The sequence below is a fragment of the Squalius cephalus genome (assembly GCF_949319135.1).
Source record: "Squalius cephalus genome assembly, chromosome: 13".
Taxonomy (NCBI): domain Eukaryota; kingdom Metazoa; phylum Chordata; class Actinopteri; order Cypriniformes; family Leuciscidae; genus Squalius; species Squalius cephalus.
In genome coordinates, this window is record NC_137134.1 from 12,559,747 (window position 1) to 12,579,832 (window position 20,086).

The 20,086-nt window shown below is 36.9% G+C and overlaps 2 protein-coding genes across 4 annotated transcripts in view; both read right to left on the bottom strand.

The window, feature by feature from the left end:
• Positions 1-1,642: 1,642 nt before the first annotated feature.
• Positions 1,643-4,880, bottom strand: LOC307170300 (uncharacterized protein). 2 transcript variants are annotated; one of them, XR_013823338.1, is made up of 5 exons: positions 4,636-4,875; positions 4,293-4,436; positions 3,683-3,783; positions 3,020-3,105; positions 1,643-1,732 (listed from the first exon to the last, which is right to left on the bottom strand). XR_013823338.1 is itself a non-coding variant. In XM_079891386.1 (5 exons), the coding sequence occupies exons 1-4, from the start codon at positions 4,682-4,684 to the stop codon at positions 3,036-3,038; spliced, it is 369 nt and encodes a 122-aa protein (XP_079747512.1). In that variant the 5' UTR covers positions 4,685-4,880; the 3' UTR covers positions 1,643-1,732; positions 3,020-3,035. The 2 variants fall into 2 exon arrangements, 1 of the variants encoding a protein (XP_079747512.1); XM_079891386.1 differs by having other exon boundaries at positions 4,631-4,880.
• Positions 4,881-9,987: 5,107 nt separating this feature from the next.
• Positions 9,988-20,086, bottom strand: part of LOC307170444 (uncharacterized protein) — a 33,787-nt gene continuing 23,688 nt past the window's right edge. For both annotated transcript variants that reach the window (XM_079891531.1, XM_079891533.1), the window contains exon 7: positions 9,988-10,127. The gene's annotated coding sequence lies outside the window, so the exon portion shown is untranslated. The remainder of the gene's footprint in view (positions 10,128-20,086) is intronic.

The following is a 20,086-nucleotide window of genomic DNA, read 5'->3' on the forward strand; positions in this document are numbered from 1 at the left end:
GGATATTTTGGGAATATTTAATTTACTTTTATCAATCAATAAATTTCACTAGAAACAAACCTTGTTGTATTATTTTAATTTAATACTGTGAAGCTGCTTTGATGCAATCTGTATTGTGAAAGGCGCTATACAAATGTACTTCAATTAATGTTAATAATATTTGTTTCAATCACTGAATGAAGCCTGTTATACAAGAGTCGCGACCTTAAATTGCTTGCACAAAACTCTTGATCAGCACTCAACATTTGCTTTGTTGTTGTTCATTTAAACCATTATGAACCGCAGAGAGCGTGACGCCTCATTCGCGCCGCAAGACCTCCAGACGCGCGTAAACGCGCCTTTACGTTGACTTAACAAGCGTTGGCTCTACTTCTACTGCTATAGAGCTGGTAAGTCCCACCCATCCGCAAAACCCCAAGTGGACCTCTAGGTTGAAAAATCGTCAATGCAAGTGAATGGGAGAAAATAATTATTTTCTGGTCCCGTTTGAATTGTGCCATGAATGTGAACATCCCTTACAGAAAAAACACATGAACTTCACATGTGCAAAAACTCATGTGGTCACATGTGACCACATGCACGTGTGATTTTGCACATGTGAAATTTAACATGTAAAAACATGTGATTTGCACATGTGAATTATGTGGATCACATGTGTTTTGCACATGTGATTTTGCACATGTGAAATTTAACATGTAAAAACATGTGATTTGCACATGTGAAATATGTGGATCACATGTGAAACATGTGTTTTGCACATGGGAAATGTGTGCTTTTGGAACATTTACACATGTGATTACATGTGAAACACATGTGAAACCCATGTGAAACCCATGTGATCACATGTGAAACGTAAAAATTCCCATGTGAAACCTATAATCACATGTGAAACCCATGAGATCACATGTGAAACCCATGAGATCACATGTGAAACCCATGAGATCACATGTGAAACCTATAATCACATGTGAAACCCATGAGATCACATGTGAAACCCATGAGATCACATGTGAAACCCATGAGATCACATGTGAAACCTATAATCACATGTGAAACCCATGAGATCACATGTGAAACCCATGAGATCACATGTGAAACCCATGAGATCACATGTGAAACCCATGAGATCACATGTGAAACCTATAATCACATGTGAAACCCATGAGATCACATGTGAAACCCATGAGATCACATGTGAAACCCATGAGATCACATGTGAAACCCATGAGATCACATGTGAAACCCATGAGATCACATGTGAAACCTATAATCACATGTGAAACCCATGAGATCACATGTGAAACCCATGAGATCACATGTGAAACCCATGAGATCACATGTGAAACGTAAAATTCCCATGCGAGACCCGTGGAATAACATTTGAAACCCATCAACAATCTATGTTAAACCTACACCCCATGTAAACCTGCAACTTCATGTGAAACCCATGTAAAAATCATTAAGCAACATACCACAGAAAACAGTAGGCCTACCATGTTCTTTTGTAGGGCCTATAGCCATGTTTCCCAACATTAAAACAAATTATTCAAATTGAGCTTTTATTTCATTTCAAAATATGCAATACAAATTTAATGTTTAAAACAAAGCAAAACCAAATTAAAATTATACATAAAAAAGCCTCTAAAACGATGATGTATAAGGGTGTGTGTGTGTGTATTGTGTGTTTGTGAACGTGTGTTGTCTCAGTCCTCTGTCTCCTTCAGCAGGCATCCTGTTTTGGGATAGAAAAACAATCAAAGATTAGGGCAGTGCAAACACTATCAGTCTATCCTGATAAACTAAATTTTTCTTTCTTTTCTTTCTGGATTTCAGGATTGTATCTGTTAATGTCAAGTGATGACTGGTCTATGTATATTGGCTGTAGCCAAATATATAAACAAGCAGATCCTACAGCATGCCCTCTAGAAGGTTCTAAGGATTACACATTTATTAGTATCTTTGTAGGTTGGTTGGTGTTTTAACAGCATGCCAGCCAAGATTCCTTGGCATGTAAGTTGAAATGCTATAAAAGAGCAATAAAAAAAAAAAAAATGTATATAAGGTCTTTAAAGTTTCCTTTGGATAAAAACCTTAAAATGGATTTAGTGTCATCAGTATCTTAGCAATACCAATCCTGTGCCCAATTATCAAGCATTTCTGAAGATCTTAATGAGTTGGTTCAATAAGTTCATAATGAGTTCATAATCGCATTAAGAACATGGATGTAAACGTGCTCTTATTCCCTAAAAGTGAAAGCAAAATGGTCCTAACTTTTGGCATCTGTCTCTTCATTAAAGTCCGCGTGAATCAGAAGTTGCAACCGACTTTATTTCAGTGTTGTGAAGCATTTCCAAATGAAACGGAATATTGAACAGAGGGCAGGGTTTTTGCTTTAGCGCTCCTCCTCTCCATCTCTGCTCATAGCAGGCTAACAGTTGGAAGAGAGGGTTAAGGATGTTCAAACCCAACTCGTCAAACAGACGTCATCAGAGAAGGGACGCCATTCCAGGGCAAAAGCAAATTTTCAGATTTTGATTAATGATTACCACGACAAACAATTTGTTTTCTGTGTATTAACTTAAACGGATTAATTTTTCACTTCAAGACAAAGTAATGTGCGCTAACAAAGTAAATAGGGTCCATTTTGATTTCATGATATACATTTTCTTTTAAGGCGGTGTTTGAAGCTGCTTTTGATTTTCACAGATGACTTATTTGCTGTGTTCGGATCTAAAGACCGTTAGCTATTAAGCCTATATATTTTTAGTGATATTATTATTATTATTATTATTATTATTAATAATTTGTAATTGTATTGTTATTAGTCAGTCATTAAATGTTTTGTGAATATGCTATGGAAACAAAAAATGCTGGCGAACAGCAATGTCATTTTCATCTTGGCTTAAACAACTGTATAAGAGTGATGCGTCTTTTTTATAAAAAAGCACTATTGACAATTTGTGAATAGATCACAAAATAGACTGAGGAATAGACTGATGTTGGATCATCTGAAGATTACCTTTCTGCTCGTCTCCTCAGATCTTGTAACTTTTGTGCCATGCAGACCTTGATCTCAGTGCCTCCGATGTGTCTTTTTGACATGGTCTGTAAGAAATGAGATTGATAACATTGAAATTTGAAAACAAGTTTGGAATGCCAAAGAGTAATAGACCATATGGTCTATATGGTCTATTACCTAATATAGTATTAGACCATAACCGATTATAATGTACTGACACTTTTCTGACGTCATTTGTCGCGTACGTGCTTTGTCGCGGTAGCACTGAGGGAGGTGAGACGCGAGTGTAAACGCAGCCATAGTGTACCTTTAATTAAAGTTGTATATTATTTCCATGAGGATAAAGATGTTTATGTCAGTGAGTGGTCAGTGTGAAACAAAGCAAAAGGCGATACATGTATGAATGATCAAATTAAAATTGTTCACCCAAACATCTAAATTTTGTCATCACTTACTCACCCTCAAGCTTTTCCAAACCTCTTTTTTGTTTAACAGAAGAAAGAAACTCATACAGGTTTGTAACAACTTGAGGGTGAATTTTTGGGTGCACATTTCTTGAAATTACCTTTCTTATTAATTTTGATCACAAAACTCACTAGGAGAATTTTTTTTTTTGTTTTGCAAAATGCAGTACAGGTGGAACTGTAAAATTAAAATGCTTACCCTCTTGCATTTGAAAGTTTAATTTTCGCAAACGCCTTATCTCCTTTTCCTTGGTTTTTCAGCCTCTCCTCAAGTTCCTTTACATCATTTTTGTAGTCTCTCTATCAGTGTAGAAAGAGGAGAGGTATACAAGAGAAAGAAAATAGATAAAGCCACTTGAAGTGCTGAAGAACTTTCTAGAATCTTGTAATTATGAAAATATATCTGTTATCTGTTGCTCAGATAGAGACAACTAATGAATTGTGAATTTTGTTTTCTCTCACCATGTACTGCCTATTTGGTGACATATGTATGAAAAATACACTTTTGCCAAATACTCCCCTCTTCAGTTACAAATTGTTTGCAATGCATTAAAACAGATCCTTTTTAATCCTGTGGAGGATTTGTCTACTATGTTTACGATTTTTGTGCGTTTTAAAAGTTGATAATATATTTGTTTCAAATGTACAGTTTGCAAAAGGGCATATTACAGTCTCATGTTGCTTTAGATGGCTAAACTATGTCTTTTCCTCACAGATGTCACTGAACTCACAAACTGAACAACTGAATGTAGAAAACTCTCTTGCTTTGTTTTCAGAGTGAAATCTTGCCAGATGAGTCTTTAACGCACCTTTGGTTTTGAATGTATGTAAATGCAGTGAAGTGTTCTGGTCACGTGCCAGTGTTTCAGTAGATATTGCTGTAGTGTAGGAGAATTGACTGGCTTTTTGTCAGAAAACTTGCAATGACGACAGAGCATCACTTTGGCCACACCCTGATGGAGAAATAAAAGTACAATTGATCACAAAAAATAAAAGTACAATTGATCACAAAATAATAATAATAATTTGACGCTTATAAAATAATTTAACATAACTAGGCTATATTAGTTAGGCCTGTTTCCTTAAATTTGTGATGAAACCGGAGTTGCAACCAATTTTCCTTCTGTTATTTAATGAGCTTCCTCACCTCACCTGTGTTTCCCACTTCTCTGGCAGCAGCTTTCTTCAGAAATGTTGACATTTTGGAGCTTTCCTCTGTTGTAGAGGGATTATTTGTGTTGCTACTGAAATCACAGAACAATTTCTATCAATATTTGTTTCAGCAATTTTTAAGCACTCCATGTAAGTGACGTCACCGATTAACAGTACGTTTAAGTTACGTTAAATAAATTAGCTCACGTCCAAGCAAAATCTTTACAAAACTATCAAAACCTCTCATCTACACATAAGATGTGATTAAAGGCCAAAACTTTCACAAACAAAAGCTCAAGCTATAAAGTTAACTCACTGTTAGCCTGCCTCTTCTGAAAACGGTTGAGATGCTAACGGACTTTTTCGAAGACACTAAACCATTTCTATAAAGTAAATATTCAACAGAAGCGTGTCAATTACAAATAAGATAAGTGTCAAGAACAGTTGTGTGTATTATTTGTGTGATTTTAGAGGCTAAACTCACCTGAAAGCAGTGAAAACAACAGCGAGAGACGGAGTTTTGCTGACAGTTGCAGTAACGTTAGTGCGGTCCCGTGACGTTTCCATGGCAACTCATCTCCGCTCCAGTGTTTGAACTTGAAGGCGGCTCGAGTGTTCACGCGCACGCACATTAAAACGCGTCAAAGTCACACAGCATTTACAAACATAAACATCTAGAATAAGAACCTTACTTGAATAAAAATCTTATTATTAAATCATGAATTTAAAACTCATTTTGAAGTTCTATGACCCATTCATAGGTGCAAATTACCACTACTGCACGATAGTATTAGTGGGACAATTGTGGCTTTTTTATAATTTCACATTTTTTTATTGTTGCTTTTACGAACACTCAAGCCCCATAGCCTATTTCATTTGAACACGTGCTAAAAATGCTCATATGCAGTATTTTGTATACCACCAACACTTTGCTTTTGATATTGCTACAGCTATTAGGTCAGTTTCACCTTTTTTTTTTTTTTTTTTTTATTCTGTGCTTTCGGATTCTTTTTAACTGTAAAAAATAAAGTAAAACAAATATAGCCTACATTTATAAATTAAAGATGTCCTGTAAGCGCTCAGAAACACATGGACCGACTATCGGCTTGCCACTGGTGTGCCGACGGTGGCCCAGCCGTGGAAAACCGCTGGTGGCGTGCCACCCAAAAAACGCAGGCAGACCGACGGGATTTTCAGATTGGTCGGGTTGCCGATCGTGTGCCGCCGGAGGTCCGACCGTGTCAAACCGCTGACTTTGTGCCGCCCAAAAAACACTCGTGGACCGCCAGGTCATTGTTAGCTGGGATGATTCACATGTTAAAAATGAACATGTGTTTTCCACATGTGCCACATGCTCCATTATGTTCACATGTGGTGACATGTTGTTCACATGTGGTGAAACGTTGTTCACATGTGGTGACATGTTGTTCACATGTGGTGAAACACTGTTCACATGTGGTGACATGTTGTTCACATGTGGTGAAAAGTTGTTCACATGTGGTGACATGTTGTTCACATGAGAACACATGTGATCACATGAGGTCACATGTAATCACATGTGGAAAACATGTGAAATTCATGTGTTTTTTCCGTATATGTTGTCTGAATTTTTTATATAATTTTTCATGTTACGAGTTTGACAGTATATGGTATGATTCTTCGGCTAGCAGTTGTGGAAAAGACATAACGAGAAAGACTACATGTCACCTGTGTGACGTCACCCCATAAAGTTGACTTACCCGTGGTTTTCGCCAACCTCAACGATTTTGTCCTCTCCCTGAAAGAGGGCGGTGAAGTACACCAAAGACACAGCCATGTTTAGCGGGATCCGTGAGCTAGTGTCCGTGTGCAGTTGTGTTGACGTTTCAAACGCGTCGAAAGCAGCGAAGAGTTGTAGTCCACAAAGTGCTCTCACACAAAGTCTAACCGTATCAAACTTCTACCCGCTAAATTGTAGCCTTCTTCACACGAAAAATTATATAAAAAATTCACAGACAACATATGTTCAAATTCATGGCAAAAGTCAAACGGGACCAGAAAATAATTATTTTCTCCCATTCACTTGCATTGACGATTTTTCAACCTAGAGGTCCAGTGGGGTTTTACGGATGGGCGGGACTTACCAGCTCTATTGGCCAGCCGCCCATGCTTATAACAGTATCCTGATGGTGTAGACCAGGGGTCGGCAACCTTTTTGTCATAAAGTGCCATTTTTAAGTTTCCGAGTTCATCACTGTGCCACAACACACATTTAGCCTATATATATACATACATACATACACATATACATACATACACACACACATATATATATATATATACACACACACACACACATTTTACATTTCATAATAGCTAACACAGAAATAGTACAAAAAAATTAAATATTCTCTTGAAATTTGTTTTAGATTTAGATAGACAAATTATAGTATTTATAACTCCTAACTAGAGATGCACAGATTACAATTTTCTAGGCCGATTCCGATTTCCGATTTTTCATTGAGTTTGACCTGCCGATACCAATTTTAGCCGATTCCTATTTCATTTTACACTTTACAGCACACACAAATAATTATTTTCTATATATATATTTTTTTTAAATAAAATACCATATCCTTTTACCCAAACTGAATAATAAAAACAAGTTTAAATGGGTACATTTTTTATAAATATTTTTGAGTCTTCATTTTCTTTTCTGACATAACCTAATCCAGTTCATGTTAAAACTGTTGGCACGCGTGCCTTAGGTTGCCTACCCCTGGTGTAGACTCATTAAGACCGAAATAATAATTTGGTTTAAGCCAGGTTTCAGTAAGGCAAAGTACATCGAAGCTATTATCTGTGACTATTTCATTTACAATAACTGCCTTAGGTGTGAGTGATCTAATGTTTAGAAGACCTAGCTTTAGAAATTGTTTTTGTTCACTAATAGCGAGATTTTCTGTTTTAATAACAATTCGATTTTTCCTAGATCCTGCAGTAGATTTATTATTTGATCTCACTAAACGAGGAATAGACACAGTTTCTATGCAATGTTCTACACTAGTATTTATATCAATTAAGTTGGTGCAGCAGAGACTGTAATTTGGACTTTTGGTTACTAGTCAAACGGTATTTAACATCTTGGAGATGTTATCAGACAGAAGATCTGCTCCGATTCTACTTGGGTGTAGGCCATCAGTGCGGAAGAGCCTAGGACGCTCCCAAAACAGATTCCAATTATTTACAACCCTAGTGAAAAAAAGTATACTTTATTGTATTTGTAATATATTCCCTGTTTTAATAGTACATTGCAAATATACTAATAAAAAATGTACTATTTTTAAATATACAAAAAGTATATTAGCAGCATACTTTTGACTATTTTCACAATACAATTTTTAACACACTTTAAAATAATTGTAATTTAGTATATTTTCTAAAAAATATATTTTACAAAAATATACGTGAAGTGAAAGTTCTGTTTATTTTTTATAAGTATATTTATTTGCAGTTTTCTTAAATATATTTTATGAATATTTTTTAACTATGTGCTGAAAATTATCATTGTAACAATGCATTGAAAGTATACTTTCAAAGTAGCCTACATTATTAAATAACCTGAAGTTGTAGTATACTTTGTTAAATTATGGAATTTTTTAAGTGTATTTCTTCATGCTTGCAATTCACTTAATTGCTACTTTCAGAAAGTAATAAAACATATGATAAATGCGTTGAAAGGCCACACAACGAGCGGCCATCCAGCCTGGTCTCATTGTTAGGTATTAATCATAGACTACGGCTTTTGGTACCGGTTTTGGCATTTTAATAAATGATTGTGATTGTACGTGTCTGTCGTATTTTTTACCTAAGTACTTAGGTAAAAAATACGACAGACACGTACAATCACAATCATTTATTAAAATGCCAAAACCGGTACCAAAAGCCGTTCACATGACGATGTGTCGCAGTCCTCTCTGGCAGTATATAATAGTTTTGTATGAGGTAACGTTACAGAGCAGAATTTAATCCATGAAAATGTTAATCCGGTTTCGGTTCGTTGTTCGCTCTGTGAAGGCGCCTATATGGAAGGCGCGCGGCGCTTCTCCATTTCAAATCTAGTACACCAGCTTAAACACGGAATGTCGCAATCTGTGACGAAGCATGCGAGAGCCAATGAGCATTTGATATCACTGACGTAAAACATGTCGTAACGCATGTTCGGGCGCAATTTTTGAATTTGAATTCACCACCACGAGCGCGGGATTGGCGTTTACGGTCTCTGCTGAGAAGTGGAGATGAAGATCACTGGATAAAGGGCTGAATTTGGATCTGTTTCTTGCAAACAACGTATGGATTCTAAAGATTTGGATTACATCAAGCTAATAAAATTGACGTATTTTGTGAATTTATGTTGTGTTTAGTGTATTATGGGTCTATAGGAGAAAACGCCTTTTGTGTCTCACGGTAAATAAACCAAATATTAGGCTACATGGTGCATTTTGTTCTGTTTTTCAATGCTAAAACTTTGTGAGGATTTAATAAACACTGTTTGAGTTCATTATGTGTATCTGTGTGGTATTGAAGTTACATGTTATTTATTGTAATGACCCTGACAAGTGCATTCAGCTTTGGGGAAGAAAGTATATTTTTACTCAAAAATAATATATTTATGGTATATTTCTTGTTTGTTTGGAAGACACTCTTAATTAATTTGTAATGTTGTAATACAAAAAAAAGTATGCTTTAATATAATCAAGCATGAAAATACGCATGTACTTAAAGTGTACTAAGTATACTTGAAATTGTCTCAATTTAGCATCAAAAAGTACACTAAATACACTTAAAGTTATACTTTAGTATAATTTAATTATAACTAAAATACACTTAGTACAAAAAAAATGTATCCAAAATAGCACACTTCAAGTTAACTAATCATTAACACACTTGAAGTATACTGACAATTAGTCTGGCTGCAAGTATATTTAGCATACTTTTTTTTCACTAGGGAAAGAGCAGTTTCTGCTCATTGCACCATGCCATTAACCATTCATTTAGCGCGAATAATCTACTGAACTTTTCATGCCCTTGTCGGTACGTGGGAAGCGGTCCAGACACAATGATCGTTTTTTCAGGCGATGTGCTGCGTATACCGTCTCGATCAGGCTCCTGAAGTCTTTCTTCAGAACCTCCGTCTGCCGCAGCCTGATATCGTTCACTCCCGCGTGATACCTATAAAATGTATATTCACACAATATTATATTATATTATATTATATTATATTATATTATATTATATTATATTCACATTGAAGCTATTTTTAATATGATTGGCAGTTGTGATTGGGACATTAGGTTGTAGGGCATTGGGCTATGGACTTTATAAACAGTGTCCCAAAAGGTTGTAATTATATTTCAATTATAATTATATTTCAAACAATGCATACCTTGCATAGATGGCCCAACAGTGTCAGTAGCAGGCCTAGGTACAGGGGGAATGCCATCCTCTGCACCCTGCAAAATGGCAGGATGAGTGCTCCTCAAATGGCTCATCATGGATGATGTATTGTTGCAGTAGGCTAGATACCGATCACAATACACACATCTCACTTTATTTGGGGTTTCTAAATGGAAATGCTCCCACACCACAGATGTACGGCATCTCTTCTGGGGAGCCTCCATTCCAAATCTATCTATCTATATGAATCTATGTATCTATATGTATCTATGTATATATGTATCTATCTATAATATATGTATTTATATATGTATCTATAATCTATCTATATATCTATCTATCTATAATATATGTAGGCTATTTATATATGTATCTGCGATCTATCTATATATGTATCTATTAATCTAGCTGTCTATATATATTTATGTAGGCTATCTATTAATGTGTCACTATATGTATACTCTGTCTGTCTCTAGCCTATCAGTCAATGTGTTGTGTAAATTTAAATGTAAGCCTAAATAGCCTATAACTAATCAAATCGCACTATGTCACTATATCACCAAAAATCCGCTATCTCAAAGTCAAACTCCTCTCACAAAAACCCACGAGGTCAAAATGTGTTTATTTCACTTTTATACAGATGTGCGATTGTGTGGTCTGTTCCCGACCGTGTCAATCAAACACTGATTCGGCGGACCACACCTGATGATGAAACACTTAGTGAAACACTTCGAGGCTTCGTTTGGTCATAGTCACGTGACATGGGTGTTTCGAATCACGCTTCGGATCAGTAGGCTTGTTTGAGATGAGCAAAATCTGCGCAGAACCGATCACCGGTGATCAGCGCGAGATGCATGCCGGTTAGAAATGTGTCCGAGAGCGGTCCGCCTTGCTCTGATGTCATGCTGACGTATGTCAAAAATCTCTCGCGAGCGCAAGGCAGACCTGTCGGATTCTGCAGTCGAGCGCAGTTGCTCTCCACTGACTGCGCTGATCAAAAGCATGATGGGAAACGACTTACTGACGACACAGCTTAATGTTCATTGGTTTAAACAACCGTGATGTATTTTTCTGTTTTAAAATGTTTGATTTTAAAACTCTGATATCATGTTTTATGTGTATGCGTTATGTGTGAATATTCCCAAACTATCTAACAGTGCGATCTCTATGGGTTATGCAATGTAATTTTTATTTTAAAAAAAGAAAAGAAAAAAAAAGAAAGAAAAATATATCTGTATTAAAGGGGTGATGAACTGAGAAATCAAATTTTCCTTGAGCTTTTGACATATAAGAGATCATCATACTATAATAATATCCTGTAAGTTTCAGAACTGAAAACTACCTTGTTAGTCCAATAAAAGCTTTTATAGACATCAGGCTCAGCAAACGACTCGTTTTTCAAAGTGGGGAACTATGACGTCAAAGAGGATAAAACACCGCCTCCACAAAAGAAGATCAACGCCTACTTCAACACGGCCTGTTTAGCCCCGCCCACCGATTCGCCCAAACTTGCTAAATAACATAGGACGACATGATGATTGCTAAACCGGATCGAGCTACTTCCAAGCAATAAACATGCTGTTTACTAAATATTGTGCGTGCCTGTTTGTGGAAGAAGACAGTCTGCATAAATTCCTTCGGATTCCAGCATGGTTAAACTTTATTAAATCAGTTAATCACAATTTCCCGACGGATCTGCCAGCAACATGTAAGTAGCCATGTGTATTCTGGGTCAATATCACTATAAAGTGCCTTTGGTGTCCTCATCAGAATCGCTCAGTCATCATGAACATAATACAAAATAATGAAATTCTGAGGTTTTATTATAAATGGCCAAACACTTACACACATAAAAGTACAATGATACGTCTCTTGAAATGTGTTTTTCTGATTTTATACCATTTTCTTTGATTGGATGTATGTGATTTTGGCATGTCCCACACGCTGCTCAGCTAACTTCAGTGAGTGTAAAAAGTGGTTATATGACATAAAATTAAAATACTTTTTTAATGTACTTATTGTCCTCAGCAAGTTATTTAATAAAACAAGTCATTTTGATTATTTATATTTTATTTTCATAATAATATTAAGCAGTTTGCATGTGTCCCTGAAATTGCTGTCCACCCTGTCATTATGGGGTAAACGGCCCTTTAAGAAACCAACTGATGTACTCAGTGACATCCCCTCCCCCATTTGGTCTTTCTTCAGTGGAGGTTAAAACATCTGCAACACACACAATAAGTATCTACACTTATATTTCCAAATTTTCATCATATTGTGTTTGTAGTTGCCTGTTGTCAAGCTTAACATGTCCACCCTGTCATTGTGAAATATTAATTAATATAAAAACTTTTCAGAAATTCTAAATATATATTTTAAACAGTGCACAGTCAGCTTCAACAGTGAATCACTTTGCTAACTGCTGTACACCATGTGCTCATTAAATGCTAACTTTAGCCAAAAAATGTCCAGGGTGGACATTTGCAACTCCTGAAAATCAGTCTGAGCCAGGCCCCTCCTTCTTCTATATTGGTTAAGGGTTTCTTGAAGGTCCTGTTGTTTTTAAAATGTTCCCCCATTCTAGTTCACCCATTAAAGCATTTGTCCACCCTGTCATGCCAAGTTCCACCCTGTCACTTTGTTGTCCACCCTGTCATGTTCAACTTTTAGGATGAAAATAAACAAATTATTTTAACAAGTTAACAAAACCTTGTGTGTGATTTCTTAATAAACAAATGAGGGCCAGTTAGTATTGTTTTAAATTTTGACTAAATATCTTTATTGTTAGATTTTATTTAGAATAGAATGTGCAACTATCGCATATTTTATTGGGCAATACATATTTAAGCAGTAACTTCATTATTATAAAAATACTTTTACCATGAACTAAAATGTTTTGTTGGGAAAGGGACACATTATCTTTCCTCAGATCTACATTTTATAATCACTATGCGATGAAAATGTATTTATTCTACTATGAATTTGTCCATGACAGGGTGGACATATTTTATGGTTTGCTCGTATATTGTCAGCTTGCAGTTAATTTATAAAAAGTGCTGGAGCTTGACCAATATGCATTTCTAACTGCCTAATGTCTCCTTAATACAGCACATATAAAGTTAAATGGAAAATCTCAGATTTTTTTTAGGGAAATTGTGAAGTCTCAAAGGCACTTTATGGTGATTTTGACCCTTCTAATGCCTGATCTGCGATCAGTGATTTCTGATGTGTAATTATTCAAGTTCAGATATCTTTCTCTTAAAATCGTTCAGTACTGTTTATGCATCAGTGACTAAACGATCAACTTCACATCATTTCTCGTAGTATTATGAAAATAATATTTTTTAAACTGTTATTAAAATATATACAGAAAGCGATCAAAGAACGATCCCTTTCCATTCACCCAAGCTGTCAATCAAACAGCACAGCGCGAGCCGCGAGAGCTTAAGCTCTATATTAAGATATATCTGGACACTTACCAAACTCGTGATGAAATAATGACACTGTTACACTACACAACGAAGCTCTTACTGTGTATTCACATCGTGTTTGCATTGTGATTTGGTGTAAGCATTTGTGAGAGTGCAAAAATTGCGTTGCAATGATAAGATCTTTATTCACGCGATCAACAGACTGTCTGTCATCTGCTCAGTCAGTGCTCATCATGCTGCAACCTTTCATGCGATGTAATAGATTTAAATATAATGCTTTAAACGATACTTTTCACGATTTGTTAATCTTGATAGCTGTAATAGTAAAAACGTAGTAAAAGTTTTCGAGAGAGTTCATGTAATACTAGCTATTTCATATGCAAGCATGTCAGCCAATCACAGCAGTGGGCGATTGCACTGCAGTCTCACAGCAGACATGCCCCTTAAAATGGAGCGTTCAAACCTGAGGCTGAAATCAGGCTTGGAAAAATGGCTTTTATTTATAAATTATGACAATTTTTGATGTAAAAATCATACTAACATTATAAGGGCACCCCAGGCAACATTATAAAATAATAAAACAATCCAGTTCATGACCCCTTTAAAGAAAAAGATTGATAAACATGTATTTGGAATGGAATTAAATAAGTAGGCTATTTGGGTGTCTTGTTCATTATATTTATTTTCATATAAAAGCAACAGAACTTAAATTCCATCCAGTTTATTAGCAAAACTGTGCACGAGCGTGAATCCCGTTTATCCCGCGATATCCATCTTTGATCTCACAGGTGTCGGATCCACTGCGAGAAGAGAGATCTGTCCGTCTTGCCTGCACTTTTTTCACTCCTCCTCTCACTGCAGCCGCCTACTCTCGCATACATTTCAGGCGAGGCAAGGCGCATCTCAAACAAGCCTAGTGTTTCGACACATCTGCACTTCGGGATCTCGCAAAGCTTCGGAACGACTGTTTCGCGTCAGCCATCCTTACCTTTTAGTGGTAGGCTACGGGTGTAATGTAGACGCACGATAGGCGAGAAAATGTTCGTTTGTAAGCCCCTTTCACACAGAGATTCCGGAAAATACACGGATAAAGTGACCCGGGATCGTTTGATTTTGGTTCATTCACACTGCCAGTGATTTTCCGGAATCAGAGAGTGCGTTCACACACAACCCGTAAAAATCCCGTAAAGACACGTGACATGGATGTGACATGTAATGTCTCAGCAGCGTCTTAAGTTTGTGTAGCAGTAGGCATTAGCTCCGCCTATTAAAGGAGAACTCCGGTCAATTTTAACATTGAGCTCATTTTTTTGTTCATTTGGAGTGCTGTCAGTACAGAGAACAACGACAAAAATCGGTGTTGCCTACACCGTGTTATCCTCTTTTTAAAATTTGCACCCTGTTGACTTCAATGGGGCAAGTTTTAAACCTGCTTTTAGCCTCTTAACATCCTTGATGTGTCATTACAAGTGCCCAGCCAATGTGAGTGATTCCTTCAGAGTGAACACGAGTGAATCTGACTGCAGTAGATGTGAAAGATATGAATAAAAGTGATGTTATTTCAGCCAGCGCACATACCTGTATTTACATCCTGTTTTCGGTGTAAGTCCACAGTAGTCGATTGTGGAGTTCACGCGCATAGGTTTAGTAGCCATGATCACGCGCGCGAACTCGACAATCGACTACTGTGGACTTCGACCGAAAACAGGATGTAAATACAGGTATGTGCGCTGGCTGAATTAACCATTTTTTATATATTTCTTTCACATCTACTGCAGTCAGATTCACCCGTGTTCAGTCTGAAGGAATCACTCTTCCTGGGCTGGGCACTTGTAATGACACATCAAGGATGTTAAGAGGCTAAAAGCAGGTTTAAAACTTGCCCCATTGAAGTCAACAGTTTTTAAAAAGAGGATAACACGGTGTAGGCAACACCGATTTTTGTCGTTGTTCTCTGTACTGACAGCACTCCAAATGTACAAAAAAATGAGCTCAATGTTAAAATTGACCGGAGTTCTCCTTTAACGCTCGGCTGGATGGTGATTTAACTCTAGTTATGAGGACTATAAATGCGGTTGGTGTATATGGAACGCCGTTGGGGACAATACCTATTATATGCAACGCGTGAAATTTGGACGCATTAACACGCACAGTTTGTACGCGTAAATACGAAGTATATGTTCGGGTGTCGCGTCAGACCGCACAACAGCCAATAGCGTTGCTCTATTTAGGATTTAATTTGCATTTGTGATGCGATGGCACGTTGCTGTATACATATATAAACATCAGACGACATTTCTTTCCGTGAGGGATGATGTGCTGTTAGGTAAGCAAATACCTATGCAAACGTCACACGTAACATTTGTTCGTGAATGAGATCGTAATTTTACGTTGGCATGTACATAGGCAAGCGTAAAACTTTAGAGTCAATGATGCATTTATACGTTGGTTGTGATGTCAGTGCTGTGTCATGCTGTGGCATCTCATCTGAATGCAGGTTTTTTGTCTCCGGTAACGTGGAAAAGTGGATTGCTCTCTACGATGGCTCTTAGAATTTTTTTATTAAACTGTCAAAGAACTTTTACAGACTGCGTTCAGTTGGCATCCTCTTATAACAGGCTATATACACATGTATAACATATGTTAACATGTATACAACATACAACACTGGATACGGCCATAGCCAGGGTGTCAATAATTATACATAATAGTGCCAATAAATGCCATAAATCATTCAACTTTAATAAATACAATGAATAATAAAGTTAGCAAAGGCTAAATAAATACTAAATACTGTGGCTATTGTTTTTTTCAAAATGACTAATGACTAAATGAGTAATCTCCGAGTGGGCCAGCATCAATCTGGTATGAGAGACTCTGGAATGCTCCTTGAAGTCGGGATGTCAGTTTGACTGGAAATAATTAATACACATATACTGTATGTGTACTGTATATGTCAGATAAAAATAATCTAATAACAACAATATATTGTAACAATCACAAATTTAACAATTATATTATAACAATAAGGCAAATACAAAAGCAGAAAACAAAGCACCAGTAGCCTATGACAATTTACAAATCTTTTTTCAACATTTAAACACAGACACAATCATACAACACATAAACATTACAGAATCACTACAGCAGGCGGACCACGTAAACTGTGGGGCAGCCAGTCCAAGTCCAAGTGTAAATAGCAACAGTTGTGGATTCAGTAGACATTTAGATGCTATTTACTTATAAATAGTGACAGATAAAGTTACTATTTGCTCATCAGTATTGTTGTGCATTAAACATCCTGCAATATAACTGACATTAGATCATTAGATTTATAAAAACATATTTAAATCATGGCAACTTATTGAGATATTAAAGACCTAGAGCTACCCCTAACCTTACCCTAAATGTAACTTTTATGAATTAAAATGAATTTTAAATCAAATAATTTTTATTGAAATGCGTTTAATAACTGTAAAGTTATTAAAAAAAAGCGCTGTCAGTGGGAATAGAACCGGTCTCCCTTTACACGTTACGCCACAGAAACCGCTGACTAAAGAGGTGACTTTTTCCACATATAGGGTAGACTGGCCTAGTGTAATTAGTTCTGCCAACAAGTAGGCTATTTGCAGTGGTCCAAATAGACACCTCGAATGTATTAAACAGAGGGGAAATATCAACATGACATCATGACTTTGCGTAAACATACACGCCACTTTCAAGTCAAGTGGCGTGACGCATTTTGAGCTTTCCGCGTGTCCACGCGCGTACGGTCTGCTCCATCGACAAACGTGCGATATCGATCGCGAAGGATTATGCAGAGTTGACAGAAAAACGTTACACATTGCCGTATCAGATGAATACAACCAAGAATTAAAGCTCGGCAAACTAGCTGGCAGAGTGCCAAAACTTCGCCTTCAGCCCCGCCCTAAACGCGGTCGAGTCAACGCTGGACTAATAGGAGGTTGTAGCGTTTATTGGTAACAATCGTAATTAGGTCACATATGAAATATTAGCTCGAGCAATATTCAAATTTGGGGAAATATTAAAATCATAACTCATAGTCATAATTCATAAATTTCACATATGCTATTACATTACCTGCTAATTATCAAAAATATTTCGTTCTATAACTGGTCTCTCATCAGTCATTCGACCAGCGAATGCTTTGATTATACCAGTTAAGAAGGAATATTTATATTATCAAACCTCAGACAAATTCTCTCCTGGCCGTGGATGCAAATTGCTGGGTTTATGAATTAAAATAAAGAGCTAGTAGCCAGATCTTATCGCAATTTCATTGACAATTACATTGGTGGGATTGTAGCACAGAGTCAGTCAAAGTATAAAAGATTTATTTAATCAAAAATGACACACAAAGGATTATATGCATATAGGAAGTAATATAGGCTAATCTACGTACGTAAAATTACACAAGACACACGAACGTTTAAACAAACAAACATAAACATGACTTGATCAGAATGAAAATAGGAAGAAAGTGAGGGAGAAAGGATGGTAATTTACAAACAGAACCTTTTAAGAGACAACTGTGAAAGCAGCTTCGAGAGAGATCATTTTATACGTTACTTGCGATTCTGTTCCTTTGTCTGTGTGAAGCTGGGCTTCGGGACCACGTGCGTATCTTGGCTGGACCGTGTCTCATCGATTTGTAGGCTGGCGTTTCGCGTGAAGTTCTTAAAAACTCACTGAATGTAACATTACCGAGGTACGGAAGTCTCTTCCCGGTGTGGGAAGGGCGAGAAAACTTGGTTACAAGACGAGAATGGATTTTTACATTCGCTTTGTTTGGATGAAGGCCCTGTGCCTTCTCTCGCTCCGCTGCACGTGGAGCAGGGAGGGGTGAGAGTGCAGAGTTCAGAGTTCGGAGTCACGAGGGTGAGAGCGTGTGAGAGCAGAGAGAGAGAGACGTCTGCTTGTGTTGTGGTTTTTAAAGCAGCGCGGGGTAACGCCCTGTTTGATGACGGTACCCAATGAAATCTTTCGGTTCTGAGGCGGGAAAATTCTCTTTGTGTGAAGAAAACGCCTCCTTTCACCATATGTCTCCTGAACGAAATAATTCATATTTCCTCTTAAGATTATACATACTGAACTAAAGATGTTACTTATATAACTTAGGTGGGACTGATCGAATTAAAACAGGACGGTCAGACAGATACCAAGAATTACAGGTAGATTTTGGACACACATAACGTTACGTTCATATGCATCATTACACACAAATAAAGCTTGATTAAACGTACAATAAAATTGTCAGTGTTTCCGTAATGGCAAACGATGACACTTTAAAGAAACATAGGAATACATATCAACATTTAGTGACTTGTTCTGTGTGGGAATGTCTGTTTCAAAGTCCACGAGTGTGTTTTGTGTGTGTGTGTGTGTGTGTGTGTAACATTTCAAAGAATGTCTTTGAAGCTCACACTGTGGAAAGGGGGAAGTGGGTCGTAAAGGGATTCAGTTACAGAGTCTGCCAAGTCTGTGGGACTTAGAAAGTGTTTTCACTTTTAATTAGTATATAAATTAAAAGTCCATTTTTACCCATCGAGCCATAGTCGTTACAAGGTATTTTGTCATGTCAAATGTATTAATAATGCCATCAGAATGCAACCAAAGCACAGGTTGGCAATAAGTAGATGGCTATAAATAATTGTAAATCATACAAAATAAATGCCATGATCACTAGATTTTATACAGGTGTTACTATAATGATTTTGTTAATGGTGATCAGCAACTATATTGATAATGTGGAAGTTACTGCCTTTTGCCTTGGCATGACTTCTCACTTTTTGCTGACAATACAAAGGCAGAGTACAGTAACTTTAAAATAGTGGTCAAAAGTCAAGTTTGAGCACAAGATTTTTTTATGTATATAATTTTCATTACTAAAACATCTATTTGCCAGATTTCCAGTGTCCTACCTATAATTAATTTGGCGAGACAACTAAAAATCTTTAAAGTAATTTTTCTCAGTTCCACACTCTAGCGACTTAAAGGAGAACTCCGGTCAATTTTAACATTGAGCTCATTTTTTTGTAAATTTGGAGTGCTGTCAATACAGAGAACAACGACAAAAATCGGTGTTGCCTACACCGTGTTATCCTCTTTTTAAAATTCTCACCCTGTTGACTTCAATGGGGCAAGTTTTAAACCTGCTTTTAGCCTCTTAACATCCTTGATGTGTCATTACAAGTGCACAGGTCATGTGAGTGATTCCTTCGGAGTGAACGCGGGTCAATCTGACTGCAGTAGATGTGAAAGATATGAATAAAAATGATATTTATTTAGCCAGCGCTCATACCTGTATTTACATCCTGTTTTCGGTCAAAGTCCATAGTAATCGATTGTCGAGTTCACGCGCATGATCATAGGTACTAAACCAATGCGCGTGAACTCGACAATTGATTACTATGGACTTTGACCGAAAACAGGATGTAAATACAGGTATGAGCGCTGGCTAAATAAATATCATTTTTATTCATATCTTTCACATCTACTGCAGTCAGATTGACCCGCGTTCACTCTGAAGGAATCACTCACATGACCTGTGCACTTGTAATGAC

What these genes read in the sequence shown, in the direction of transcription:
- LOC307170300 (XM_079891386.1), bottom strand. Translation starts at nt 4,684, where the DNA reads ATGTCAACATTTCTGAAGAAAGCTGCTGCCAGAGAAGTGGGAAACACA. An exon ending in AAGTGGGAAACACAGGTGAG is followed by an intron (nt 4,437 to 4,630) that starts GTGAGGAAGCTC and finishes TTTCTCCATCAG; the next exon opens with GGTGTGGCCAAAGTGATGCT. An exon ending in AAACTTTCAAATGCAAGAGG is followed by an intron (nt 3,106 to 3,682) that starts GTAAGCATTTTA and finishes CATTTCTTACAG; the next exon opens with ACCATGTCAAAAAGACACAT.